Here is a 24,974-nt window from a genome sequence, read left to right as displayed (position 1 = left end):
GAATGGGTAGTAGGGGCGAAGGCGGTGGATTCCAACCCCGTTGACCGCCAGCCCCGCTTCGGGATCCCAGCCCCGGAGACAAGTTCGCCTTCTCCCTCTGTGCGCCCCGCCCGCCCGGGAATCCAGCTCGGCCCGTCCCGCAGGAAAAAATTGGCGGCCCCGCGCCCGGTTGTAGCGCCAATCCCGCACGCCTAGCAACCCTAGCGCTCCGGCTAGGAGAAGTAATTAAAAAGAAAAAGTTTTCAAGCCCAGGCGGATCGGCCGGCCGGGTCCTCCCGGCTCCCGGGCCGCAGCCGCCTCCCTGTCCCTCTGCTCCCCGCGGGTCCTAGCGCCCGGCGCTGCAGAGTGGATAAGACCCCAGAGTACAGCAAGAGGCGGACGGGGAAAGAGGGTCTTCCGCGCGGAATCAGTGGGATCTCCTGGAGATCAGAGATAAAGATGCAAAATGACCGCGCCCCGGACCTCTCCCCTCAGCCTTTCCATGCGGCGGTGTGTGCTGGGCCGTAGGTCCAAAACTGTTCCCTGCCACCCCACCCCCACCCCCACCCCCGCCCTTCTCTACGCCGCCGCCTTCCAGAGACCCTGGACAGGACTGGTTCTAGCTTTTAAAGCGAGACCGTGCCACAGTAACTCTGAGACCAACACTTGCGCTCCACCAGCCCTCTGCGCAGCGTCTTGGCGCTCTGGGCTCCCCGCCGTTGGCTGGAAGTGGGTGCCTTCGGGAGGTTAGAGGAGGGGGCCACGCCACCAACCGCGTGTGCACAGGGCGACCACTTGGCAGAGGGTGGGGCACTGCGCGTCCGTCGGGGTTTGGCTCTCAGCCCAAGGAGCAGTGGGCGTTGCGCCGTGGCCTCTCCCCGCCAGCGCCGCGCTCCGGCCCCACTCACCGCCCCCTCCGGAAAACAGGCGCTAAGACCCAGGAGGCTCCGCGCCGCCGTCGCCGGTGGTCAGATTTGGACACTAGAGGGCGACGGCTGCCCCGGTATAAATGCGGGGCCCGCGTGGGCCTGGCCATTCGCGACCGGGAGCTGCGCGGGCGCGAGCGAGCAGGGGCTCCGGGTGGGCGGCGGCAGCAGCGGCGCCCCGCGCAGGCTGGAGGCCGCCGAGGCTCGCCATGACGGGAGGACTGTAGCTCCCCCATGGAGTCGGCCGACTTCTACGAGGTGGAGCCGCGGACCCCGATGAGCAGCCACCTCCAGAGTCCCCAGCACGCGCCCAGCAGCGCCGCCTTCGGCTTTCCCCGGGGCGCGGGCCCCGCGCAGCCCCCCGCCCCACCTGCCGCCCCGGAGCCCCTGGGCGGCATCTGCGAACACGAGACGTCCATCGACATCAGCGCCTACATCGACCCGGCCGCCTTCAACGACGAGTTCCTGGCCGACCTGTTCCAGCACAGCCGGCAGCAGGAGAAGGCCAAGGCGGCCGCGGCCCCTGCGGGAGGAGGCGGCGACTTTGACTACCCGGGCGCCCCCGGGGGCCCCGGCGGCGCCGTCATGCCCGGGGGGGCGCACGGCCCTCCCCCCGGCTACGGCTGCACGGCGGCCGGCTACCTGGACGGCAGGCTGGAGCCCCTGTACGAGCGCGTCGGGGCGCCGGCGCTGCGGCCGCTGGTGATCAAGCAGGAGCCGCGCGAGGAGGACGAGGCGAAGCAGCTGGCGCTGGCCGGCCTCTTCCCCTACCAGCCGCCGCCGCCGCCGCCCCCGCACCCGCACCCGCCGCCCGCGCACCTGGCCGCCCCGCACCTGCAGTTCCAGATCGCGCACTGCGGCCAGACCACCATGCACCTGCAGCCCGGCCACCCCACGCCGCCGCCCACGCCCGTGCCCAGCCCGCACCCCGCGCCCGCGCTCGGCGCCGCTGGCCTGCCAGGCCCCGGTGGTGCGCTCAAGGGGCTGAGCGCCGCGCACCCCGACCTCCGCGCGGGCGGCGGCGGCGGCGGCGGCAGCGGCAGCGCAGGCAAAGCCAAGAAGTCGGTGGACAAGAACAGCAACGAGTACCGGGTACGGCGCGAGCGCAACAACATCGCGGTGCGCAAGAGCCGGGACAAGGCCAAGCAGCGCAACGTGGAGACGCAGCAGAAGGTGCTGGAGCTGACCAGTGACAATGACCGCCTGCGTAAGCGGGTGGAACAACTGAGCCGCGAACTGGACACGCTGCGGGGCATCTTCCGCCAGCTGCCCGAGAGCTCCCTGGTCAAGGCCATGGGCAACTGCGCGTGAGGCGCGCCGCGCGGGACCGCCCTGGACTGGCCCCTGGCTGGGACCCCGGGAGTGGTTTCGGGTCTCAGGGTCTCCGGATCTCCAGACTGCCCGAGCCGCGCAAGCCAGGACTAGGAGATTCCGGTGCCACCTGAAAGCCTGGCCTGCTGCGCGTGCCCCCTTCCTTCCTCTGCGCCGGACACGGTGCGTCTAAGATGAGGGGTCAGGCCGTGGTTTCTCCTTGCGAAAGAGGAGAAGCGCCGTGGGGCTGAGCCGGCAGCCCGGCAACTCTAGTATTAAGGAATAACCTTGTGCCTTGGAAACGAAAACTCACTGCTCCCATTCCTACCGAGTAGGGGGAGAAAATATGTGCCTTGTCATTTGATTTGGAGGGTTCCTGCCTCTTCCCCGAGGCTGCAACAGGCCGGCCCCAGGAGGACGGCTCAGGGAGCAGAGATCCCAGCAAGCCAGCCCTCGCCTCCTCAGCGCCTGTCCTTGGAGGGGAGGAAACACAGGGCTCTGAACCTAAGCTTGTTCCCATAGTTCTCCATGAAGGTGGAGGGTCCCTAGTTCCCTGTCTTTAACCTCCCAGCCTGCAACAACAGGCTGGACTTCCCGGGGCAGAACTCACTGAGATGGGGGGCACCAGGTGACCAGTGGGAGCACCCCACCCCCAGTCAGACCAAAAAGCTGGGTCGCTGCTTAGCTATAAGGACGTATGTTCATGGGAGGGGAGGCCTCGTGGAAGAGGGAGCCTAGAGATGGGGCTGGGGGCTGGGGGGAGGGACACTGAGACCAGCAGCCTCGTCTGTACTGTATGTCCCCAGCATTGCCGTACAAATATGAAGCACCATCGGCCCGTCCCGGAGGGACCAAAGTTATGAGAAGCTTGTCAAATATTTTGCTTTATCAGCCGATATCAACACTTGTATCTGGCCTCTCTCTCGGTGTCCCAGCGGTGCCTTGTGCAATGTGAGTGTGCACGTCTATGCTAAACTACCATTTTATTTGGTTTTTGTTTGTTTTGGTTTTGCTCAGATACTTGCCAAAATGAGACTCTCCGTCAGCAGCTGCAGGGAGGGTGTGCGGCTCTCTTTCCTCTTGGTTTGGGGATTGCTTTTGCTCCCAGGGGAAGCAAAGAGGTGAGGTGGGCTTCCCTTTCCTCTCAGCCTTCCCTGGGGGTGGCTGTGGGCCTCCGGCCGGGGCTGCCCACAGGCTGGTTCCCCAGAGGCCCTGGCTCCTGGTCTGGAAGGGAGGCGGCCCAGCCTCCGGCCAGCACGCACAGACCGCTGGGCCTGGGAGCAGGGTAGGGCGGCTTGGTTCTCTTCCTTGGGGAGAACGTAGAGTTTCATGCTAGATGTTTTATGTATTATATCTATAACATAAACATATCAAAGTAAATTTTGGTGTCTTTTTCAAACTAGAAAAGCTACTTCCAAGGTTTTCCGTGGGCCGGGTCACATTTGTAAATAATCGCAGCATATTCCTTGGCTGACATCCTGGCTCTCATTAGCTCTCCACCCATCCCGAGCTCCTCTTTACATTAAGGGGATGATTTCCCCCAACCAAGACAGATAAACGGGAGAAGGACAAGAAGGCTCCGAGCTGAGAATGCCAAAGGCTGAAGAGAGAGTCTCCTGGGGCAGTGTGGGGGAGGGGTGGGGGGAGGGGATATCAGGGGGCCTTGCTGTAGCCTTTCTTCAGCCCCTGGGAGGAGAAGAGGGACTCAGAGAGGGAGTCTGCAGTTGCCACGGCCTCTGTGGCATGTGGGCAGGCCTGGCCCAGCAGTTCCAGGCTCCAGGGGCCCTTTGGCACACTCTTCCAGATCCCTCACAGCCCCAGCTCTGGAGCAGCCTCGCTCACACCTGCCTTCGCTCCAGCCCATCAGCACAACCCTGGGCGGGCAGGGAGAGGCCTCAAGCCGTGGGACCCTCCCTCCCTCCCTCCTGCTCTGGGCCATGTGGCTGCAGCCAACCCAGGAGGGCCCTGGAGGGCACCCATCCACTCGACCCTCCACACCTGCCCTGTCCCAGCCGACCCACGGAGGGGGCCCACGGAGGCCTGCACCTGGTGTCTGGCCCTTGCCCACATGCTGCCTCGCAAGGGCCAGCCCCAGCATCCGCCCGTCCCCACTGTGCCCACCCTGAACCAAGCCCCTCCCTCTGATGACTGCCCCTGGAGTGCCCCGGCCCCCGCCTCCTTGGCGGTGGTGATGGCCAGCCAAGGGAGGGGGCATCCTCTGGTGGGAAGGGAGGAGCCTGGGGGCGGCAGCCAAGAGGCTGGCGGGGCTCTCAGAGTTCACTCTCTCTGAGGGTAAGAGGCAAACGCTCCACCTCTGTTCTCACCGAGAGTGTTCACTCGGGCAGCTTACAGTATATGCCAACGTGGGCTGGGACGGTTTCGAGAAATTACACATTCTTTTTACATTCTCAAAGCTTTGGCTTTACCTGCCGTGTGGTTAAGGGGAGGGGTGACTTTCCCCCCTTCCCGCCCCCCCACCCCGCCCTCTCTGTCCCATATCTTGCCGCCTCCTCACCCATGGCCGCCCTTGGCAGAGGAAAGGCCTTGAGCCCAGTGAGGAGGCGGCAGCCTGCCCTGCCGCCTGGGAACCGAGGAGGCAGAGCCCCACCGCCTGCCTGGGGGCCTGGGGCAGGCCACAGCTTGCTAGGCCCCAGCAAACCCTCTCTGAGTTCAGCGCGAATTCCAGTTTTTCTTGTTTGAGGGGGCCAAGCTTCAGCTTCCCCCTTTGCCCCCAGAACAGATCCCAGGGCCCTCGGAGGAGGGGCGCCCCTCCCGCCCTCACTCGTCTCTGGGGGGTTCCTCTTCAAAGCCGTCAGCTCAGGAAAGGGCCTGCTCCTACCACAGACCCTGAGGTCCAGCGTGGGCTCTGTTGGGGACAAGACAGACCCAACCACAGGCAGCCCCAGGAAAGGGATGGGGTGGTGGGGCCCCCAGTAGATACAGCAGCCTGCAGGTGCGGGGGGCACAGCATGAGGTGAACATGCCCAGCTCGAGCTTTGTGCCCAGCCAGAGGAGCCCCCAGGGAGAGCTGCCCTCACAACCTGCTGCTTCCTGCAGGGACCCCCACGGTTCCCCTCCTGACTGCAGCCTTCATGAAGAAACACTCCAAGAGCCTGGCACCCCAAGGGATGCCTGCTGTGTGCTAGGGCCTGTGCCAAGGATGGGGCACTCAGCTGGAAACAAGCAGACTCGGCTCCTGCTCTCGGGAGCTCACAGCCTTGTGGCCCCAAGATGTGCTTTAAGGGGGACAAGCGATGTGGGGAAGCTCAAAGTGTGAATAGAAGCCACCAGGGAAGGCTTGCTGGAGGCAGCAGCTTTGACCCAAGACCTGGCCATGGACCCAGTCCAACATACACAGATGCCTCTGCCTTGCACTCTCCCATGAGAAGTAGTAGAGACCTCCCCACCTCAGTGGGCCACCCTAGCCCAGTGTCCCCTGAGAGCATTGTTTAGGGGAGCCAGCCTCAGGGGCAGGAGCAAGGGCAGAAGGGAGAGAGGGAAGTGCTCCTTTGCTGCCAGATGCCTCATGATGGCTTAGCACTGTCACGGATGTCACCCTTATCTCCTGGATCTCCTGGGAATCTGTGAACACGGGGTTTGGCCCTGACACTTGTGATGAGCCACTGGAACTGACTGGTGAGGAGTGTCTGCCCCTCCCAGGTCTCCTGCCTCCTCCTTCCCAGGCAGGAACCTGCCAATGTCCTCCATGCCATTGCTGGTTCCGCCGGAGGAGGGGGGCAGTGGGGAGAGGAAGCGGAAGGCCACTCATGGTGCAGGTCAAGGGGGAGCAGAAACCCTGACCTTGCTCAGCCACGAGGCTTCTCTTTCCAGGTACCCACAGGCCTTCCACAGACATGGGGTGGGGTCCTGGCCGGGACAGAGATGGCATCCCCTCTGTTTCTTTGCTGTGCTGGCAGGTGGGGGCAAGCTTTTCTCTTTAAATAAAACTAAACCCCCAACACCTTTGGGAGATCTTTCTTGTCTCTGTGAAAGTCTTGTGCTATCTCCCTCGTCACACCCCCACTGCTCCACACCCCTCACTGCCCCTCTCTGCATGGAGCATTCGATGCAAGCAGCGACATAGGAAAGATACCAATTCACTATCAAAGCATCCTAGCCCCATCCTAGAGCAATTAAAAAGCCAGATGGGATCTCTGGGAAAACGGCATTAATAACTCAAACAATCTGTGCAGGCCGGCAGGGACCCAGGAACGCAGGCGGGGGCAGGGGGGTGGCTGGGGTGCTGGAGCGTGAACTTGCAGCAACGTCTCAACCACGCAGTGGCCGGTGGGGATGGGGCCATCGCAAGGGTGTGCCTACGTCTGGCCGCAGTGGGGCTGTCCCCTCCAACCCCTGCAAGGCCCACTGTGCATTCCTGATCCTGGTCGCTGCAGACAGAGCCAGACAAATGTGGAACCTATTACTCAGGCAACCACAGCCTCGGCCAGCCCCATTCTGGCACCCAAGAGCTTTGTTTCCCTTCACTTTTGTTTTTATTTATTATTTTTCTAGCCTTCTGGCCCCACCCACTAGGAACAGGCTTCCCTGGGTGTGTAGCTTCCAAAGATGCCCTTTCTTTTCATTTGCTGTCCCCAAGCCCACTGCCCACACACCTGAGAACAGCAGAAGATGGTGTTGGGGACCCCAGTGGGGCCTGACCCCCAGAGGGTCCCCTTAGATTACAGAGTGGCAGGCACTTCCGGCAAGACCAGCCAAGCTCTCAGAAGCCGGCATGATTGCTAGGGGAGCAGGCTGCAGGGGACCACACTGGCCCAGCCCAGAAGGGGCTGGATGAGAACCACGGGGAAAGAATCTTCTGCTCTTCTGAAGCCTTTTGTAGGCAGAGTAAGAAGCCAGACTCTTCCATAGCCCCATTTTTACACGGTGCTCTGGAGGCCCAGCTGGGCAGACTCAAAGGTCTGGTTTCCAGGATGGGAACTGGCTTGTTTAAAAAACATCTTTTGTGATTCTTATACACCTAGAGAGCCATTTTCTGACTTTCGTCCCCACCTTCCCTGTCTCCTTGTCCCCACCCTCCATCCTCACCCTCGCCCTCCCTGCAAACTGTTCTCAACAAGGTCACCATGAGCTCCTGGAGCCAAATCTCATGAAGTCACCTGGGATCTGCCTTCCTTGGCCTCCTGCTGAATTTGGCCCCAGTGGACGTCCAGCCTCCGGCCCACGGAAGGTCTTCCACACGTGTGTTTGAATGCATGGATCTCTCTGCAACTCGTCTCTCTCCTTTACAGATGTTTTCATCTTCACCCCCCTCCTTTCTGTTTAAGGTCTGAGGTCCACCAAGCAAGAGCTGGAGGGGCCAGGGTTCACCACAGCGGGATGCAACACGTGGGCACCGGAAGTAAGGCTCCACCGTGCTGGCCCACTCTAGATGAGTCATTGCTTCCACAAAGTTCATTTTAAAATGCAAGAATCTTAAGAAAGGTAGCCTATCCAGTTCTAGATAGCCTGCAACACCTCCGCGTGATTCGTTGACTGCCAGAACCGGGGTCTAACCAGGCCCCAACAAGATGCTCGTGCTCCCCGGGGAGGTGGACAGGGCGGAGGCGGGCTTTCTGGAAGAGGGGACAGGGCTGGCAGTGCAGCCTGCCCCAAGGCTGCCGGTGCTGCTCAGAGGCACAGGGCAGCTGGGGTCGCGGGCATTTGCGTCTCCCCTCGTGTCCCCACTCCAGGATGACCCGCAAAGTCGTTATTGAGGGACTACAGACCCAGGGTGGGAGCACCAGTGGCCAAATATAGTGGTCTAGGGCCAGGGCATGTCACCCAGTGACCCAAACAGGGCCTGAAGGGAACCATCACAGCCTGTCCCAAGCCCTCTAGATCTGAAGACATTTCTGCTCCTTGGCAAGTGGCCGCCATCCTCTCGCCAGAAGGGAAACCTCTCCTCCCCGAGCAGCCATTGTCCCTTCCCTGCTCGGCCACGGAGGCCTCTGAGAGGCCCCAGCTGCCCCCTCCCCAAGCCAACCCCAGCACCCTCCCTGGTGCCCCCAGGAATCCGTGCCACCCTCGCGGGTGAGGAAATGCGGCTGATGTACGGCCCTTTCTGCACTCATGTTGGGCAGTGGTCCCAGCTGGACGTGGCAGCACAGCCCCCGCCTGGAGAACGGGGCCTCGGGGGCGTCAGGATGGAGTGCCCGCCCCGGAGGGAGCCGCCGTGACCTTCCACATCAGGTTAGGACCCGTCTGAAGTAGCCTCCTCGAGTGATTTACAATTTGCAAACACGTTTTATTGGATTCCTCAGTTTTGCTCGAGCAATTACAGTGACTAAGCATGACAAATCACTCCTAACACGGTGTCTCCGCGCTCTTAGGAAATGTGTTCGCTTCACTATTTTGCCTGGTGCGGCAACATTTTAAAAATAGACTCATTCACTGTACTTGAAGGCAATTTGTTCCAAATTTTCCCACTAATTTGATTTTAATCTGATATTTAAGATTCGTGTGACCACATTCCCACGGATTTATAGGGAATCAGCCCTACCTGGCCGCGGTTTAATTGGCCTTCACCCAGGAGTCCACAGGATGGAGGATTTACCCCAGAACAATTTGAAGGCACTGGTGCCTGAATGCCTAAATATCTGTCTAATTCACTATTGCGAGTGCCACCTGCCTGGGGCCAGTGAGTGTGGGCTGAAGGCCACTGCTGCTGTCCCACAGAGCCCCGGCCTCAGGAGGCCAGCTGTGCTCGCTGAGCAGATGCCTCAAGCCCAGATGCCCCAGCGTGGTACACACTTGAGGTGCATCCCGAGTTGGGTTCTAGAAGGAGGCAACTTGCTCTCGGGTGATAAGTAGAAGTTTCCTCTTCCTCCCAGCCCGTGGTCAGGATGGCCACAGGGCGTGGGCCGTGCAGCCCTGGCCCCAACTGCCTCCTGGCTTCCTGACTGTGGCCCTGGCCCAGTCTCTTCATTTCTCTGAGCTTCTGTTTCCTTTTATGCAAAACGTATGCAAATCTAGTCCCTCGTCCGGAGTTGCTGTGGAAGGAAAGCAGGCAAAGCTTCAGAGACACTTGGCTCCAGCTGAGGACTGAGAAGCTTGCCGGGTGTGAGGGCAGGAGGCGGTGTGGGGGAGGCCGCCCCTCCATCCCTGAAAACTCCCCTGGAAGGGGACAGTCATCTGAATCATTTAGGGAAAAATCCTTATACCCAGAACAACCAAGTTACTCAAGTCATTTTCCTGTTCCTTCCATTTTTTTTACAAGATGCCTTTTGTTTGCTTAGAAAGCACTTACTGAGCTCCTCCAGGGTGCAGAGCCCTCTTGCCAGTGACCTTGATGGCTGAGCTGGAGGTCAAACCCTCCTCCACTGCTCTCAGTGGGGCAGGCAAAGGTGCCCCGTGTGCTTGTCACAGTAAACGTTTCTTAGTACAAGTGCAGAATCCTGGGTGACCACTCCTGGTCAGTGGGGACAAGTGTTAGCGCTGGGGCATCAGACTGCCAAATCCCGAGAGACCCCCCCCCGCCTTGGGAAGCTGGGACCTCAGTGAGTGGGGTGGCTCTGCCATCCCCTTGCTGGTGGCGGAGGAGCCACCTCGTGCTCCCTTGCCTCCCTCAGTTCCCCACTGGGTCATCTCAGCGCTTGGCCAAACAGCTGGTTCCCATCGGCCCACCCTACTTGAGCCCAGGAAGTGAGGAGGGAGCCCGCCCTCTGGCCCGTGGGGCTCTGGCCCTGAATGGGCTCTCACAACCCAGAAAGCTCCTGGGGTCCTGGAGGGGAGAGGAGGGGCCACAGAGGAGAGCCAGGTGGGAGGAGGCCTTGGCCAAGCTTCCCCAGAACTGGGCCACCAACAGGAAAGAGCTCCAGAAACCCACCTGGTTTTTCCCTTCCCTGCCAGGAATGCCCCCCGAGAGCGACTGGAGTTAATGAGCAAACTCATCCGGCAAGGAGGGCAGGCAGCTCTTGGGCACCCTTGCCCCGCTGTTCCAGCACAGGAAGCAGTGGATGCCACTTGCCGAACCAAGGGGGGACAGCAGGTGTTGAGAAAGGCCAGGAGGGCTCAAACCATTGATGTCTCCCCTGCCGGGTCAGCCACGTGGGTGCAGGGCAGCAGAAAGGAGAGAGGGCAGGCCTGGGCTGCGTGCGACTCCCGGGGAGAGTGATGCCATGCGGGTGCGGGCAGTGTGCAGGAGTGTGCCGTATGCGTATAGACTTGGTGCTGGTTCTGAGCCTTGCCCTGGGGGAGCTTTCAGGCCCACAAGGGGTGAAGGGTCCTCCCGAGAGCAAATCCCAAGTTCACCAAGGCCCAACCTCTATTTGAGGACCAATCTTGTCTGGGAGAGCTCGAGGCAACTGAGTCATGGGCCAGGCCCCTGAGCTGAGAGGAGGTGGGGACGGTGGCTCTGAGCCTGAAATATGTCAGAGGCGAGATGAGCATCTTGAGTGATGCGCAGTTTATGTAATTATGTGGGGCAGTGCTGCCGGGGTGTGTACCAGCCAAACCAGGAAGGAGAGCAGCTCGCAAGGGTCCTCTACTCACTGGGCTGTGCCCCGGTCTCACCAGAGGCCCAGCTGCTCACCAAGGAGCCCTGTCTCCCGGGACCAGGGAGAAGACCAGGGCAGGGGTAGCATCATCTCCCGGGCCCCTACACTCCGCGTCCAACGGGAGAGCTTAACCCTCTCCACCCCATCATGCACCCAGGGCAATGAAACACACTCTTGTTTTCCTAAGACTCTCATTATTGGCTTTATTCCATGACACCCTCCCCCTCCCCCACCTCCACCCAATGTTCCCCAACTTAATTTACTTTAGTTTTTAATTTTTAAAATTAAATCAACTGCTTGTTGTTTGGAACATCTTTGAGAATTTCAGAAATTGGAATGGCATGTCAGAAACATGGCAGAGCCAGATTTGGGAGCCCACATGACCCCCCATCTTCACTCCTCATGGGCTAGGAGATGAGCCGCGGTCGGCCCTCCCTTTCTGCTTTCCCCATGAGACCAGCCCTTAGGACTGATGCCTCCACAGCACGGTGGTTTGGAGGGACCTGCCGCTGGGGGTAGGGGGAGCTGACGCCTGCCGGAAGGCCTCCATGAGGCTCTATCATGGAGCTGCTCCTGGCACCCAGGCCCTGATGCTGGTTGCACAAGGGCGGGGCCTGCATTCCCACCCACCGGGGGCGTGAGACCGAGTGTGCCCTCGCCTCAGCACACACCTGCTGTGTGACCAGGCGCAGGTTTGGCAGCCTCTCTGTTTGAGCATGTCTGAGAGGTGTGCCGAGATTCCCAGAAGCAAGATGATGAATGGGTGTCCCCCAGAACAGAGCAACCACGAGAACCTGATCCCAGCTCGAGTCACACTGAGGAGGATGAGGACCAGGCCCCCGGCATCCAAGAGGGGTGCGTGAGTCACAAATAAACTACCCACCTGCCAGCCAGATCACGCTCCCGCCTGAGAGAGCTCAGGGGTGGGAGCTGGCGGGCTGTGGGACAGAGAAGGACCCAGGCTTGGGTGATTCTCTCCTGCCTCTGGAGCCCAGCTTCTACATGCTTGCCATCCGGGTTGTAGGTGATGGTGGTGGGTTGGACAATGAGAGACATTAGTGCTCCTTGGCCCATGTTGGGGCCCAGGTTGGAGGACCCTGAGGTGGTGCTGGCATCATCAAGCATTCTTCAGCTATTGCAAAGGGACACTCTAACATCACCTCTTCTTTCAGATCCCCCCGCTCCAGCCAGGACCAGACCATATCAGCCAGCTGGTCAATAAGTTTCCACCAGGAACCCTGAGGGCCCAGACTGGAGCCCGGCCACAGAACAGAGAGACTGAGTCAGAGGAAAGAAGGAGCACAGTACATCAGTACTGCATCAAGGTGGGACAGAGGCCTTTCTCACCTCACCCACCCATGCCACTGCACCCCCCAGTTGACTGGGGAATGGCATTCTACTGTCTCCCAGTGGCTAGTCAGTAAGGCCTGCAGGAGGAAGAAGGAACAGGAGGATGCAGCTGGGCATCTCAGGGCCGCCCAGAGAGTTCCTAAAAAGGCAGCAGGGGTGCTGCAGAGGCACAGACAGGCAAGTGTTGATTTGCCACCCTTAACTTGTGTCCTTTGCTGCATTGACCATGGTATTGGACAACGTCATGGCCCTTGGTAAAGAACACTCTGGGTCCAGAATCTCCCATCAGTATTTTTTGAGCTCTGGGTTGCCTGAACCATGGAGCTGTACTACCAAAGCACAACTAAGCATTCAATGATTCAATGCATCCCTTCATGCATTCATTCATTGGTTCCAGAAAATTCTTACCCATTAATCCTTAAAACCTTGCCTCTGCTTCATTTCCTCTCTCTTCTCCTTTAGGGACAATATTAGATCTTCTTTTCCTCATTATCTCATGTCATCTATTGCATATTTTCCTTTTGTCTCTGTGTGCTACATTTGTGATAATTTCTTCTGGCTCCTTTTCTAATTTCCTAATTCCCCTCTCAACTGTGTTTACTCTCCTCTGAAACCTATCCGTTGAGTTCTTGATTTTGATCATCGTAGTTTTCATTTCTACAGGTTCAACTTGATTCTTTTTTCAGATCTGCAATGTCCCTTTTTATAGATTCTCATTCCGTGCCATTATTTTTAAGTATGTCTTATTTCCTTAAACATCAGATCCACAGTTTTTTATAGTCAATAATTTGACGTCTTATGGTTCTACTTCTGTTTTCTGTCAACTGTTCCAGTTTTCACTCACAGTGTCTTTTTTCTTGTGTGTCTGATCATCTTTGACTATGTTCTGGTCGTTGTTTTAGAAAAAATTGTTTGAAAGAAAATTTGGAGATTTAGGACAAAGGCATCTTCCACTAGAGAGCATTTTTATTAGCTCCTGCCAAACCTTGAGGAGCAGAGCCAGTCCATAACCACCTTCATTGGCCTTAAGGCTTGAGTGTCCCGCGCCCACCCGGGAGATGAGAACTGGGATTGCGAGATGATGCAAGGACTGGGCTACTTCTGGCTCACACTTATCCTGAGGGGGTAGCCCTTTAGAGTCCCACATCAATGTGGGATGGTGGCTTATTACGTGCCCCACCTATGTGAGTCCTGGGATTTGATTCCCGTCTCTCCCATTCCCTGAGGTTTTCAAAATACAACTTGAATTCATTGGGATCAGAAAATGCCTCAGGGAAAAAGTGACCGCTCTTGCTCACCTATCTGGATTCCTTCTCCCCTCAACTTTGGCCTGGCAATTCCTTTTGATACAGCCAACTCTTCGCTGCTTTTAATATATATATATTTTTAATTTATACAGCATTTTTAGTTGTTTTTGGTGCCGGAATGGACCCAAATACTCTCACCTGCCATCACTAGAAGCTGGAAGTTCTCCCTTCCATCACTCAGCAACATTTGTGGTCTGCCTACTGTGTGCCAGGCGCTGTATGGGGGCAGAGCAATAAACCAAACAGACAGAGCGGGCTCCTGGGACACTCACAGTCTCTCTGGGCAGACAGACAATAAACAGAGAGTTACTCAATTGATCAGTTAATTACAGTTGTGACGCATATGGCGAAGAAAGGAACCTCAGAGGTGATGAGAAGGAGCCCTCGCCTGCTTTGTGGGCTCACGGAAGTCACTCTTAGGAATGTGACTTTTCAGCTGGGATCTGAAGGATCTGAAGGAATTTGTGAGTTGTTGAGGGCTAGATTGAGAGAATCCAGGCAGAGGGAACAACATACACAAAACTCGGAAGTGGAAGGGAACGTGACATTCTAGGTTCCGAAAAATGTCCAGCGACCACACCATATGGAGCAGGCAGGAGGGCAGGACCAGAGGTGAGGCCGGAGGTCAGCTGGGCCAGACAGTCAGCCTCCCAAAAGCAGGGGTTCAGACTTTGGTCGATACCCCAAGAGCAGCAGGAGTCGTGGGGAGCCTCCGGGCCAGGCTTGCTCCTCAGGTCACTCTGCTGCGGTGTGGAGGGTGGAGGAGGGACCACAGTGAGCAACAGATGCCGGCTGGGCCAATGAAGAGGCTCCGTGCACAGAGGTGGACCGATTCAAGATAGCTGTACAGGATAAGAAGGATTGCCACCAAGCTTAACTGTAAAATTGTCCCGGAATGCCTTACCCAAGCACGCTCATCGTTCTTGTTTGTCCCCAGACCCACCCCACACCTACTATCGCCGCGGGAGGCTGGCCTCTGTGGGCTTCACGGGGGACCTCCTGCGCCTCTGGCTTCCTGTGGGGTTTGGCCGATGGTAGGCACCAGGAGATGAGAGGAGGAGAGGCTGTTACTTCTCTGCCCTCTGCCTGCCTTAGTGCCCCATCCGCCCGCCCTCAAGACTACAGCCGCTGTCAGGTGGCCTGTCCTCTGCCTTCCCTGGGTCCAGTTCTCGCGGGGCTCCGGCAGCACCAATGCCTTGCCTCACCCCTGGAGCCCCATGGTGGTGACAATGCTGCCGTGACTAGTCTCAGGGCCTCCACATCCCTCCTTGATCCCCTCAACCCTAGTCACACCCCCATAAATGGTCCCTTTACTGGAAACATCGGGGCTGAGTTTGGTTTTCTGCCAGGACCTTGTGTGATCACCAATACTCAGGTTTCTTTGTTTTAAAGAATCCGGGGCAGCAAATGAGTCTGGGAATCCTGGAGGGGGGCCAGTCCCTCGGAGCAGCCAAAAGGGTGGTGTCGGTGCCCACATGAAGGCCGTGCCGTCGTCAACGTTCTGTAAACAAACTCCTGCGTGCATACACCTCGAGCCAGAGCCAAATGACAAACACGGGGGCTGCAACAACTTTGTAGAGCCCCAGATCAGGACAGAGGTCATTAGAAAAATCGTGAACACGTCCGGTGTCTTCTGTCTGGCTGTGCAGTCCGGGTACTTGTCTGCTGGGAGCTCCTCCCTGAGGGACCTGCTTTATGATCCGCACGCACATTCTGGTTCCAAACACTTCTTAAGTGTCGGAGTGGCAGAGGTCAGAGGGCATGTGATTTCTGGGGTGGCCCGGCGCCGCACAGTTCCGGGAAGCACCCTGACCTGGCCTGTCCATGCTGCCCGCTGCTTCCTTCCTCTCCTCTGCCTTTCACTTCCCGCCTCCAAGCTGAAGTAGGCTCCCTTCACTTTCGCTTTGGAGATGTGTGCTGGGAACACAGCATCCATGCGGGGGCTGACAGCTGCTGTGTCCCCAAGCCTCGTGATCACTCCCGGCTGCCTCAGGGCGGGGGCTGAGCACAGGGATGAGTGCCAGGAGGTGAAAGGAGCTCCTGGCCTGAGCGAGGGTTGGTCATCGGGGAAGGCCCCTGAGGGCACAGTGTAGTGGAGACCAAGGTGATGAGAAAGATCCAGGCAGGCAAAGGCCTTCTCCGGGTAGAGAGACAGCAACATTCCCATGGAAAGTCAGTGTGGCTGGATGTGGGCGAGGGGCAGAGACCAGTGCCGTGGGGACCTCTGAGTGGGGTAGCGAGCACCCCCGTTTGCTTGGGACAGGTTGGTTTACTCCCACTGTTCCAGCATAATTGTTGATAGCATCCTTTTTGACTCACAAAAAGCGTCTCTCCTTGTTCAATAAAGGACATAGTCACCCTACTTATGGGGCGGAGGAAGAAATCTAGATTCTGTATATTTTAACTGCCGCGGGAAGTCGTTGGAGGATTCCAAGCAGGGGAGTGACAGGACCAAGCCTTTTCCTTCCTTCACCAAATATTTCCTGAGTGCAGGTGCTCCCCTCGGCTCCAGGGCCCAGCTGTGAGCCGCGCTCACTCGGCAGAACCTCTGCCCTCGTGCAGCTTCCACTCCAGTGTCAGGAATGCTGACAGACACCTAACAAAATTAACCAATTCCCGCCGCTCAGTGCCCTCGGCAAGTGGAGGTGCCCACCCCACAGACCAAAAGATGGAGACAAAAGAACATCCTGCTAGTTGTTTTTCTAAATTTAAAAACTGGAAAATCATAAGCTACTTCCCATGAAGTCTGCTCCCAAATTCACCCCTGAGGGAGGTCTCCTCAGGGAGTCGTGTGCAGTGTGGGCCATCCCCGTCTCCCCTCTCGCCCACACCACGGCTTCTGCGGTTGGTGAGCCCAGCTGTGTGCTGGTTGCTCTGACTGGGCCCTCACACCAGGCAGATCCTCAGCTTTTGGCTTACACATGCTTGCAGGATCCTAGCTTGAGTGACCTAAACAGAAAGGAGCACCCGATGCTGACACATCTCACCAAAATCCTGCCTCTGTGCCAGGGACTCAGGCATAGGGCCGAGTGCAATGAGGAAAGAAACAGGATGGGATATGTCTTCAGGCAGGGCTGGATCCAGCAGCCAGACTATGTCATCAAGAGTCTTCTCTCACTCCATCTCCTGGTTTTGCCATTCTTTTGCTGGCTTCAGTCTCCTGTTGGAGACTGAACAGACTTCCCAGTAACTAGCCTTCCCAGTAACTAACTCAAGGCCTCCAAACAGATACCCAGCAACCCAGAACAGAGCTTCAGTTTCTGAAGTTTCTGTCATAAGTCCTGGAACTGGATTCTGTTGGACCATAGACTCCTCACTGAACCAGCCACTGCATCTTGAAGGATGGAGGATGCTCACTGGCCAATCCTGAGTAATGTCCTTACCCCCAAAAAGCAGTTTGGGAGGAGGGGACAGCTCCACCCACACTGCAGGGAATGAGAGGCGGGGAGGGGAGGTTTTCTGAGGAACATCCAAGTACTGTGGCTGGAATGAGAGAAGATGAAGCAGGCAAAACAACTGGGTCCACTGGACCTGCTCTTTGACCCAGGAAGAAATGGAGCCCGTGGAGAGCGAGGACAACTCAGAGTGACTCTCATGCCATTGCTTCCAAAGGAAAAGCAAGTTCACAGCCCTAGTGGAGGAAGGTGGTGGGTTTCTGGAATCAGCTAATGTGATCTGGGCCCCGCATTTGTTCCTGACTTCTGCGGTCTCTCCCCGCAGGCCACATAGGTCCCCTGGCTCCAGGTTGTCCATGGGATCTGTGACTCTAGCACATAGTGGTGGGGCTGTGGCAGACACACATGGCAATGGACAGCAGCCCCAAGAGGGACTTCAGAGGTGCTCTAGGCAGAGCCCATCCTTGCTGTCCCACCCAACACCTGCAGGGACCAGGAGGAATGGGGAGCAGAAGCCTGAGAACTCTGAAGCCACTGGGTCCTGTCTGCCAGGGCCCCGGAACTACTTGACCCCAAGCCTTCTGAGACCTTCAGCCCCTGGGGTGGGGATTCTGTTTCCTGATCGCTGGGACCAGAGCTGGGGGGACGTGACTCGGCAGAGTGGGGATGCTAGCCAGGGGAGGTTAGGAGAGGACACCTTCCCTTCTGGCCTTGGGAAGGGCCCCCAAAGGACCAGCTTGCCCCCTGGGCCCCTCATCACCTAGACGCAAGGATGCTGCTTGTTGACGGGGAAGGGAAGCCCTTTGCTGAACACCAGTGGCATATAGATGCTTTCTTGTCTCTGGTTGCATCCTGTCAGCTGCTCCAGGGATGGTCTCACACCAGCCTGTCCATCAGATGAGGGGCAGGAGGCTCCCCGAGGCCCCCTGGACTTCACTGAGATTCTCAGGCTGTAAATGGTGAAGCCAGGAGCCAGCATGAGGCCACCACCCTTCACGGCCTCACTCCTGCCTCAGAGAATGGGAGGTGAGGTCATAGAGGGAGAAGGGAGAGGCCTGGAGGTGGGAGGCAGCCGCAGGCCTCATCTGCCCCGGGAGGGAGAGAGCCCCCTCAGGAAGGAGGGCGACGCATGGCCCAGGTTGGAGGACAGGGAGCCCGCCAGGGGCCAGCAGGAGGGCTTCCTCTCAGTGTCTTCACGCCGCAAGATGTAAAATAATCCCCTCGGCTCAGAAAAACACATTTTATGGCTGTCTGACTCATTTCCCACAGAGCGAGCTTCACCCCTCCACCACGTGTAGAGCTTTTGTTTTGAAAAAAAAAATGTTGAAAATTTCAAGATGACTTTTAGACATAAATAGTTCCCTTCCTCACCCTCATCCCAGGCCCCCCTCACCTAATTTCCCAAACACTGCTGCCAGAGCCTCAGAGGACCCAGTCCAAGTGGGTGTGGGATGACTGTGGGCGACACAGCCCCCAGGGCCAGGCCGGTGGATGCCTGCTGGGCATCAAGATGGGCCGATGTGCCCTCCAGGGAGGTAGACCTTCCTGGCAGCTGCAGCAGTGTCCCGATCCTTTTGGTTTGGGGTCCCACGTGGGCCCCAATAGCACCATCACCTTCTCCTAGCCTTGAAGTCTCTCCAGGCCCGGGTCCGTCTCCACAGCTTCCAGGATGCAGGTATGTCCGGCTGGCCTTTCTCTGCCCTGACACTCTAGGCTAAAGGGGGCTTCACGGGGGGACCTCAGACCCCAGCTGGGACATGCCCCCCAGCGCACGCTGCTACACTGCTCCTCCCCAGGTCAGCAAAGAGCAGCCCCGAATCTCACTACTCCTGGGACCCCACAAGTAAAGTGTAGGGGTCCTCTGATCCCCCAAAGATATCAGGGCTTTCAATGATCCCACACACACCCTGGGGCTTGACCTCCTGGCTCCCTCTGACTCTGCTGTTCCTTGACATTCCCAACAATCCCGGGCCGTGGGTATCAGCACGCCCACTTCTCAGGCTGAGACCGAGCCCCAGAGAGCACGCGACCTGTGTCAGCCGAGGGAAGCCTCAGCACAGACGAGAGGGCAGCCACAGGGCTCCCGCTGACTCCCGGACAGCCCAGGATGGGCACCCAGGCCAGAAGACCCAGGGCTCAGATGAGGGGCCATCCTAGGATGTCCCTGGTTTCAGGCACCTGGCCCAGAGATGGCTAAGACCCATTGCCCACAGAGCTGGCCTCCCCTCCCTGCCGGGCAACTGCTGCGGCTTGGTGCCTTAAAGGCCCTCCACACAGCACTCAGGTGGCCTGCCCACGACATCCCTCCATCCTCCCAGAGGATGGCCTCTGCAAGCTTCCTAAGGCTCTCCAAGGTAGGGGCGGCGGCCTGAGGCCAGACAGGGGCACCAACCAGTACCAGCCTCCAGTGAACCGGGAGCCCTGGCTGGGCAGGAACCTGCCACTCCTGGGCCAAGTTCCTCAGATCCAGGACAAGACAGAGGCCCCATCCCGGGCTGCAGTGAGCCCCACTGGGGCCCAAGACCATGGGCCTGTGGGCACCCAGAGAACAGACCCCTGAGAGTTGCCCAGGCCACGAGTCTGCCCGCCTCTCCTCCACTGTAGCTCAGGGCCCACTCTGGGATGCGACCCAGGTTCCTGGGTCTCGAGGGCTCCAGACTCCCACGTGGGAGCAGGCAGCAGCTGGGGGGAGCCGCAGGAGGGCGGGGAGTCTCACTGCCAAGGCCTCTGCTGGGAGGACCCTGGGTTAGCTGAGGCAGGCATGGGGCAAGTGTGGATTGGGTCCCCCAGGCTGGCGGGGCCGTGGGCATCAGGGGAAAGGCCAGAGGTGACCTGGACTTCCTTAACCACAAGAAAATGACTCAGCTAAATTGAGGAAGACTTCCGTTTCGGCAGACTGCTTTTTCCACTAGGGTAAGAGATTTCTACCCACAGGCTCCAGAGGACCTGCGTACCCCGGAGAGGGGTTTGGGGAGTTTCGATTTGAATAGTCAATGCTGATTCTTAATCATTATTTTGAAAAGGCAGCTCTTGGTTTTCCAGCAGGTGGCTGGGTCCCGGGGAGCCAAAGCCAGGTGCGTGCATGAGTACAAGAATGCAAACCGCTTTGTGCCTTGAGGACACTGGGGCCCAGGAAAGGGGGAGTTGGTCAGGAGCATTTCCCTTCACCTAGTCAATCGCAGGCCCTAACCTAGGTCTGCAGAAAGGACCTGGCCTCTCCAGCCTGTGGAGCCTGCCGGCCCAAATAGCACTAACGGCTGCATTGGTTGAGGGCTGCGTGTGCGCTGGGCAGCAAGCTGGGCGCTTACCCACCTTACCTCACAACCCCAGGATGTCAGCTGAGACTCCAAGAGGGAAAAGCACCCCTCAGACCCTCAGCCAGACGCAAACCTAGGCAGCCTGGCAGCTCTGCAGACACTGATCACTGTCCCCAACTGCCCTGTTGTCAGCTCCTGGCATCTCCTGACACTGCCCAGGGTCACCTGCTGTAGCATCTGGCAGCCCTGGGCCCAGCGAGGGCTGATGGCCTTTTTCCAGGAGACTTCCTCGAATACCAGCCCCTTGGTGACCGGAAGCGACGCCTCGTCCTGGATTCTGGGATACAAAATTGAGGCATTGCCAACGCAGCCCAGGCTCTCCCACTGTCCAGCCCAGCCCTGAGGCCTGGCCCTGAGGCTAGGTGGCAGATAGGGTCTTCCCAGAGTAGAGGGCCCAGCTCTGTCCCTGCAACTTCTAGCCTAAGGAGTGTGACAAGGCGGAGTCCTAGTCCAGGGGCTTGCTGAAGAAGGCCAGCTGCTTTGGGCTCCTCCCACTTCTGGGTCTGCCCAGGCGGGCTTCCTGGAGGCAGGCACCAGCAGACTCTGGCCTGGATGGCAGCAGTGAGCACAATAAGGGCCCCCAGAACGCGCCTGCCCAGGCTGGAAGGTGCTCCTCCCATCTCCCCAAGGAGGCCTTCTCTCTGCTCCCACCCGGCAAGACCTACAGCTGTGAAATGGTCCCTGTTTCTCGCTCCCCCTTCCAAAGCAGGCTCTTCCCCGAGGCCCTGTCAAGGGGGATGACAAGGCACAGGGTCCCTCTTCCTACTTCGTTGCTGGTTGGACCTCAGTTCTGCTGGGGGCCCCTCCACATCCTGCTTCATCCTGGCTTCTGCTCCAAGCTGGAGCCGGTTTCCCAACCTAGAGTGGGGTAGGAGGCCAAAGCTGCCCAGTGGAGGAGCCTTGCCCAGGGCTCCAGGGGTTTCAGGGGACAGAGTTGAGCCTGGCCAGTGTGGCTCTGCGGCCAGGACGAGGGTTCTGCCCGGGGCCAGGACACGTGTCCTGGCTCTGTGGCTTCCCCACGGCCCAGCCTGCCGGCCAGCCTCCAGGGAAGAAACATGGGCTACAGAGGCTGGGGCAAGAGGCGAGGCCAGAGGCCCCCCTGGGGTGCTGGCAGTTCCAGGGCAAAGGGCAAGACGCTCTGGCCAGAGGGAGGAAGCAGGGCAGGGAGCAGCTCGAAGATGAAAGCTGGGCCGTGTGACCGAGGGGCCCGAGCCCCAGCGCTAGGCTTGGTCTGTGTCCTGGGTGTCCCCTCTGAGAGACAGCAAATGAGAGCCATAGAGAGAGGAGAGAGCCGGAGTCAGAAACAAGGAAGGGGCTGAAACAGGCCAAGGCAAGGCAGGGAAAGGAAGAGGAACAGAGAAAGGCGGCGTCAGAGGAGCGGCCCGGGGAGGACCCGGCGCGGCCTCCAGACGCCCTCAATCCAGCTGGTCCCACTGCTGGGAAAGAGGCTTTCCCAGGCCAGAGCCCAGGAGTCAGGCAGCAGTCTCGGAGGTGGGGCGTCCCCATCGATTGCCCCTGCTCCCTGGCTGCACAGAGGCCCTCCACCTTCCCGATACCAGGGTTCGCACAAGATGGTTGACCATGAGGGTGTCATCCATGTGCTGTGTCTACCACGTGTGTGCGTGTGTGCGTGTGTGTGTGTGTGTGTGTGTCTGCACGGCGGATGCAGTGTGTCTGAAGCGCTCTGCCTCCAGGATTCTCACCTGCCCAGAGTCTGTTGCCCAGGACAAGGCCTCTCCCTGAGCCCAGCCCCGTGAGGTCCATGAGGCCAGCCTCCCTTGGGGGTCCTGGGGAGCCCCACTGGGACTGAGTCTCTGCTCCTCCAGAGGCCCAGATGCCCCTCCCACCCTATGGTGGAGCAGAGGAGGCAGCTCCTTCGCCCTGAGTTGGCCCCGCCCGGGTGGTCGTTGGGCTCCCAGGAACCACCCAAGCCCAGGTGGAGGGAGGGCCCAGCTGACCAGAGGCCTCTGACCCACACATGTGCAGAGCCACTTCCAGTCCTCTGCAGGGGGCAGGGACTCAAAGGGCTCCCAGAAGGCGTCTCAGAATGTTTGTTGCATGCAAAGCTCAGTGTGCGTGTGTATGAGCGTGTATGTGTGCACGAGCGTGTATGTGTGCACACGCATGCAAACACAATCACATTCATCCCCTTGTCAGGGAGTCCAGCTTGCCAGCCTCACCCATTTGCCCATCATCACCTCATCCAGAGCCCTCGATGGCTCCCAAGGGCCCAGGATACCAAGTTCTCTGCCTGTCACTACTTGGCCTGGTCCAGCCCCTCCCCTGTGCTCACTGATTCCTCCCCGCCCCCGCTCACTGCGGCGGGGGCTGGCTTCCTCACTGGCCCTGGTCTTCGTTCGCATTCTCTGAGCAGATGTTTAGCAGTGTGTGTACCAGCAGCTATGGCGCGTTATGACGTCTTCTCTGCATGGTCTGAGTCAGGTGTGAGAATGTGCGAATCAGGGAAGAAACCCAACCCGCACTGGTTTGAGCAGAAAAGAGACAGTTCCTGTGATTGAAAGCCCAGGGTGGTAGCGGCTTCAGGCCGCTGGATCTCAGCTATGGAAATCCATGTCCATCTCTCTGCTCTCTTTTGTGCTCGTCCACCTTCCCACAGGCTGCAGCAAGATAGCCTCCGGGCTCACGTTCCCCTGCTTTGCCACCTCGGGAGAGGAAAACAATTTCTCCCAGTATTTCCAGCAAAAGTCTCAGGGCTGACACCCATTGGCCAGGCCCAGGGCACACGACCCACTTCCAGAGGCCCCGCTGGGGCAGCCCTCCCTGGACCGCGTGGTCTGAGAGAGGGAGAGGGTTGGTTCCCCAAGGGAACACGGGGCTGCCCTAGAGGGAAGAAGTGGATGCTTGGCAGCTAGGAACACGAGGGCCCATCCCCATCACTCTGTCCTTGAGTGATTACTGGGGCCGGGTGGGACATGAGCTGTCTCTGTCCTTGGTCTCACTCCAAGCCAGAGTGGAGTCTAGAATCCTGGAGGTGGCAAGCCCTGGGATTTCTGTGCCATTTCTTATTGTACTGATGGAGAAACTGAGGCCCAGAGAGTCGAGGCACTGGCCCAGGGTCACATAGATGATAAGGGCAAAGCTAAAGCTAGAACATGGGCCTTTTGACAGTGGACACTGACTGTCCACACAGGGGTGCTCAAGGAAGCCCAAGCTGCACATTGCCTGCCACCAAGGCTGACACCACCACGGGCCAACCCGTCAGAACTAGGACACAGGTCCAAACATCAGTGGCCACAAGAATCAAATGGAGTCCCGGCTCTGGCCACAGAAGTTTATCTTTGGTGGGCTTGAGGCTGTGCTGGGGGCTTCCGGCTTGACAAGCCCCAGAGGTACTGATGCGGGGTCTGAGGCCGGGGCAGAGACGCTCCATCAGCAAACCCCAGTCCAAGAAGAGGAGGCACCACCTCAAAGGCCAGGAGGGTGGGGAGAAGGGTGTGGAGAGAATAGGTGCAGGGGCAGGAATAGGTGGTAGGCCCATCATAGGAACAGTAATAGGAATATATAGTAGGAAGAAGGGTGGGAGTCAGAGAGGCCAAAGGCCCAGACCCCTGGCCACTGCTCCAGCTCGGCAGCTAAGGAGTGGGCCAGAGACCTGGACCACAAGGCCAGAAGAGGCCAAGGGGCAGAGAGGCCAGGAGGGGCTCAGCAGGCTCCAGCAGGCCAAGGACGCTTGGCCAGAAAGGCCTGTTTACTCAGAGGCCCGCGAGGTCAAGGCCCAGGCCCGGGGTTAATTATTAACGGCTGCCTGGCTCGTGGCTGCCCGGTGTGGTATGGGCTGGAGACCAGAGCCCGGGCACCACCCCCTGCTGCCACCCTGCATGAGGGGGCCCTGGAGTGCTCCCCTCCCCTCTGCTTCAGAGGGCACCGGCTCTTTGCAGCCCCCAGGGACTCTGACACCCTCCTCTCCAACTCAGGGCAGGCCTGTGCCAGGATCCTGGGGCACCAAGGTGGACAAAAGTGGGGCCTGAGGCCCTTGTTCGCCTCTCAAAGCCCGGCTCCACACGAGGCAGGGTGGGGTGAGGACAGAGGAGAACTTGTTCAGAAAGGGAAGGGTCATAATGGGTGTGCGGGGCCAGGGTGAAGCCTGTTTTCCTGGCAGGGGACAGACTTGGTGGCAGTGTCTATGGGGGACAGGCACCCTGGGCCTGAGCTCACGAGGGCCTGGACTGGGGGCTCTCCGGGGACCCCCACAGGGGCTGCTGCTTGTGCTGACTCTGCTCAGGGACAGCTGAGCGCCCATCGTCCGCGGATTCCCCCCTTCTTCCCAGACAGAGCCAGGACAGGCAGCTCCGTGCCCTGAGGACAGCTTTCTCCCTCTTCAGGGAGCGTGCTGACAGAGGAGCTGGAGTCGCATTAGCAGCCTTTGGGCTACAAATCCCCTCTTTGTCCCACAGATTAGGCTCTCCGCACTGGCAGGGCGGGCAGCTGCCACCCCCAACTCAGCCCTACCCCCACCTCCTGGCCTGGGGGCAGCCTTGCCCTCAGTCTCACCCAAGACCCAGGCCTCGCCACGGGGAGGAGGCTTGGCCCACCTAGTGCCTCTCCGAAGGTGACAGCAGCACCTCCAGGGACGTGTGGAAGCCCAGGAGCGGGCTCAGCAGGTCTGCGCAGCCCAGGACTCTGCATTTCTCACGGGCGACCAGCCCTTGTGCTAGTGCTCCTGGCCCCTGAGAGCGGCGGTTCTCAGAGGGGTCCCCATGCGGCGCTGCTGGAGCTCGCCACTCGTTCCTAGACTGAGACCATCGGCCTTGAAGATTTTCATTCTTGTCTGCTGAGGCTTTGGGGGATGGGGTTGGTGGAGGGATGGGGGGGCGGATCCAGGTATCCTGACCCAACCTGATAGGGGACCTGGGGGCCGCCAGTGCCTGGGGGA

General features: G+C 59.0%; 1 protein-coding gene and 1 long non-coding RNA gene across 2 annotated transcripts; one reads left to right on the top strand and one right to left on the bottom strand.

Moving 5' to 3' along the window:
• Positions 1-1,004: 1,004 nt before the first annotated feature.
• On the top strand, positions 1,005-3,596 carry CEBPA (CCAAT enhancer binding protein alpha). Its single transcript, XM_023649498.2, has one exon. The coding sequence runs from the start codon at positions 1,140-1,142 to the stop codon at positions 2,214-2,216; it is 1,077 nt and encodes a 358-aa protein (XP_023505266.2). The 5' UTR covers positions 1,005-1,139; the 3' UTR covers positions 2,217-3,596.
• A 12,466-nt stretch (positions 3,597-16,062) lies between these two features.
• Positions 16,063-17,742, bottom strand: LOC138916030 (uncharacterized). Its single transcript, XR_011422669.1, has 2 exons — positions 17,524-17,742; positions 16,063-16,317 (listed from the first exon to the last, which is right to left on the bottom strand). It is a non-coding gene; the product is annotated as an uncharacterized lncRNA (long non-coding RNA).
• Between the last annotated feature and the right edge of the window lie 7,232 nt (positions 17,743-24,974).

Source organism: Equus caballus, chromosome 10 (assembly GCF_041296265.1).
Source record: "Equus caballus isolate H_3958 breed thoroughbred chromosome 10, TB-T2T, whole genome shotgun sequence".
Classification (NCBI taxonomy): Eukaryota; Metazoa; Chordata; class Mammalia; order Perissodactyla; family Equidae; genus Equus; species Equus caballus.
This window is presented reverse-complemented; position numbering and strand designations above follow the sequence as displayed.

Coding starts and splice junctions, on each gene's coding strand:
- CEBPA (XM_023649498.2), top strand. CDS start 1,140: ATGGAGTCGGCCGACTTCTACGAGGTGGAGCCGCGGACCCCGATGAGC.